The sequence below is a fragment of the Juglans microcarpa x Juglans regia genome, chromosome 2D (assembly GCF_004785595.1).
Source record: "Juglans microcarpa x Juglans regia isolate MS1-56 chromosome 2D, Jm3101_v1.0, whole genome shotgun sequence".
In the NCBI taxonomy this organism is placed as follows: Eukaryota; Viridiplantae; Streptophyta; class Magnoliopsida; order Fagales; family Juglandaceae; genus Juglans; species Juglans microcarpa x Juglans regia.
Window position 1 is genome coordinate 35080440 of NC_054596.1, and position 4165 is coordinate 35084604.

Below are 4165 nucleotides of genomic sequence, written 5' to 3' on the forward strand. Positions count from 1 at the left end.
ATGATATATATAATAATATAAATTATAATTATATATAAAAAATAATATTATTATAATTTATAACATAAAATTTTAATTTTAAACATTAAAATTTATTTAATCATATACTTTAAAAATAAAATTTATATACTAATAAGATTTTATGGCCTAACAAATTTATATTTTATTAAAATCAAAAAATCGGAACAAATATAATTAAAATTAATAAAATCAAAAGTATCGATTTGAAAGATTAATCGATTTTCAAAAATATAAAATAGTTATATCGATTCAATCTTAAATTTTATCGGAACCAAACCCGATACCACTCTAGCAAGAATTCTCCCAAAATATATGGAAAAGTCCATTTGTAATTTTCCCAAATAACCCTTCCCACGTTCTCTCCTTCCCAAACCCCAGTTCCTTTAGCCGAGAGGAAGAGAGCAAAAATGGAATCATGGGTACCTCTCTTCGAGATCTTCCTGAAATCTCCGACACCTGAAACCGAGGCATCTCAATGGTTACACCAGGCTTTCAATGCGTCATCGTCTTCAACCCCAGTTACCACAAGCGCTTTCCTCTCGTTGCTTACAAAACCCTCCGACGCCATTGTGGGCGAGGGCTCTTCATCTGCTAAGCCTTCCTCGCCTCCTCGTACCAAGCGGTAACTTACACCGACACATCTATCTCCATTTTTTTTTTAATTTTTTGCGTGATGTTGTGTTGTTAGACTTGTTTTGTTTGATCAACAGGGTCATGTTCATAGAGACTTTACCGAGTATGGTCCAGGCTCGGGTTCTCTCGTTTCTGGCTTATGAGCGTCAGAGGTTTTGCACGCGTGACTTGTCAAGGCTGGCCCGGGACGTTTTGAGTTTGGATCAGGAGCTCGATTTCTGGGTCAGGAGAGCTGCCCACAATCTGCTTGAGGTGTTGTCTGATACGAAGTACGAGTGGATTTCTGGTTTGAGTTTGGATTCTGGGGAAGAAGGCGCGGATGAAGAGTTCGAATCTGTACCGGGTTGGCTTAAGGAGGCGGCGGGTGCCAATGATGTGTTTCTCCCTTGGCTTCCTATTTCTCCGGACAAACTGAATGCAAAAACATTTCTTGGCACCAATGAAGATAGTCTGGATTTTTCGAAGTACGATGGAGAGGATGGAGAAGAAGAGTTGAATGCAGTCATGGAGGAAATGGAGGTTGATCGTCCCACAAATGTTCCTGTTGGATCTGAAATTCAAGAAAAGGCTAGTTCTTTGAAAGCTAGGACTCTGAACTTCGAATCTTCTTCAAAAACTGTTGGTTTAGCTAATGAAATTCGCCAACTTTGCTTGGACAAGGGTAGGGATTCTTTTGTGGTTTTGGGTCTCATTGAACCTTGGCTGGCAGATGATGAAACCGCTTCAGTTTTAATTTCACATCTCACGAATGGAAGCGAAGAAGAACTTAGTTGGCCGAGCCAGGTTCTATGCTCAGTCATCCTTCCCAAGTTCTTATCTTAGAACCAGCTTCTCGTGTGCTTGTGGCTGCAATAACAGAGTATTGCAAGCTTCATCAGAAAGCAGCCGTGTATGCTTTCTTGTTTCCGTTAGTTCTCAGAAGAGAAGGAATCAACAACCCCATCTGCGATGTGATTGCGAGGATCATTAGGGAATGTTTGCACCCAGTTCATGTTTCTGCTTTTTGTCAAAAGCTATTGTGTGGAGATAAAGATGAAAGGAGGGTTATCTGTCTTCCCTGCCACCAACATTTAATATCTAATGAGTTGGTATGGACAGAATCATTGTTTAACCTGTTCCAAATCATCTTAAATCATAATGTTCATTTAACTCAAGATTCGGCTGATCATATTGTTTACCAGGTTCAGCAATTGGCTGTACATTTTTCCAATTCTCTAAAATTTGGGAACTTTTTGTTGTGCTTGGTCACCAAATGCTCTCCATTATTGAACTCTCATAAGCTCTCATTGGTTGATGCTGTTGAGCAGACTAGTACTCTAGTGACCAAATCTATATTATCTAAGCTGGCTCATTTGTAGATATTGAATGATAATCTCTGGATTCTTGTTGTTCCTATGAACTTCAGCAATCCTCGGTGCATACAATTAGATCAAGTTCTTCTAAAACCTTTTTTTTTTTTTTTCGTTTTTGTGATCTAAATGTATTAGCTAGGACCATTTTGGGGACTTTGTATGATCATTTTGGTAATATTGTTTTGCACTGTTATATAGGTTCCATTGTTTTGAGTATGCAATTCTTTATCAGGAGATTTGAAAGCTGCTTTACCAGTGCAACATCATTGGTTTGATAATGGTAACAATTCATAAGAAACAAAATGGGCTGGACTAAACAAAATGGGGTGGGCTGAAGGGATGACCATCATATCTTCCATATTCCCTCTACAAGAATGGGAAAACATTAGCATTTTTGCTAGCAGGACAAAAACCAAGAAAGAAAATGTGACACCCATGAGTATCATGCATGTATATTTCCAGTGCTAGGTAGTTAGGCATGGCTAGCCAATGACACGATGTTGACCATTAGCCATATAATAAATAGAGGTGTTTTTACTTTTTACCCTTGCAACAATTGGGAGTGTAGATAGGAACGAAATGGCTAGCTGACATTGATATTGAACAAGAGCAATGCTCATTAACCACTAATGTTTCTGTAATTAAATGTCATAATAGAATAATTAGTTATGCCTTATTATATATTATCTAAGGGCTCGTTTGGATACATAAATCATCTCAACTCATCTCATTATTACAACTTTTTCAAATTCTTACACAAAATATAATAAACAATTCAGCTTTTTCAAATGATATAAGTCAAGAGAATACAAAAAGTACACATTAAGAAAACTAAAGGACTTTTAATTTTAAATTAAATTAATATTTAATCAAGCATATTAATTTTCATTTCATAATTCTAAATAAAATTTATGATTTTATTTGATAGATCATTTTTAATTTTGTAAGTTTAACTTAATAATATATGCATATTATATAATAATAACACAAATGAGATCAAGTGGATGATATAACTTATGATTAATATGCCATATTAATCAGGTAATTATAAGGTTCATATAATTTACATGATCTATATGAGGGAATTGTTATCAAATTAAAAGACAGGATCTACCCTAAAAATCTTGATGAAAGGGATTTGATCTCCCTGATCTCATCTCTTAATAATAATAAATTTGCACTTTTTTTTTTTCCTTCCTTTCTATGAGGAAAGCAACTTGGGGATCATATCAATACAAAATACAAGAGAAACATATATAGCAGACAGAAAGTCACATGATATGATGTGGAGATCATAGAAAGTGATGCTTGAATTTATATTATATGACATTAACAATGCGCATTCGATGCAGCAATATATTATATAATATATATATATATATAAATATGAAAAGATAAGCACCTAATTAATTAACGTCCATGCATACAGGGTAAATTATATATCTTTGATGCTTGCAACTACAAATATATTAATCAATTCAAACTCTTCTAATTTCTTCAGTCAATAGGTAATGGGGATTTGTCACCTTTTATATGAATGCACTTAAATGTCGTTTGATGCAAGTTAAGCATGCATTAAATTAACTAATTAACAACCTTTTTTTTTTTTTTTTAAATGTAAGCTTGAGGTCAAGTCCATTCTATGAACATTCACATTACCATACACGTTTTATGAAGTATGCACCAAGGATTGATTAAAAGATTGATGTCATATGGAAAAATTTATGTGTCTGGAGTATGGCTTAGTCAATTTATTTTGTAGTGATTTATTTTCATAATCATTCTCATCTCATCTAATCTAATTATTATAATTTTTTTTTTAAATTCTTATATAAAATAAAATAAACAATTTATTTTTTTTTAAATTTTAACATAAGATTAATATTAAAAAAATTTATTCTAATAATATTTTTATTTTTAATTTTTATCTCAACTCCTCTCATTTCATCTGTAAAAAAAAATTAAACTAATTTAATTTAACAAATTAGCAGCTAGAACTAATCTTCCACGAAAAATGCACTTTACCTATGTATCTTTGAACAACTTTTAATTAAGAGTGGGTACCCGCCCAGCGTTATTTTTATTTTTATTTTTATTTTACTTTTTTTTAATACATTTAAATATTTTTAAAAAATAAAAAAAAATATCAGTACACTTAA

At 32.9% G+C, this 4165-nt stretch overlaps 1 protein-coding gene across 1 annotated transcript; it reads left to right on the forward strand.

Annotated features, from left to right (window-relative positions):
* Positions 1–360: 360 nt before the first annotated feature.
* LOC121248074 lies at positions 361–2042 on the forward strand. Its single transcript, XM_041146430.1, is given in 3 exon segments — positions 361–643; positions 732–1471; positions 1474–2042. Coding segments are annotated over 3 exon segments (1494 nt in total). The 5' UTR covers positions 361–428; the 3' UTR covers positions 2013–2042.
* The last annotated feature ends 2123 nt before the right edge of the window (positions 2043–4165 follow it).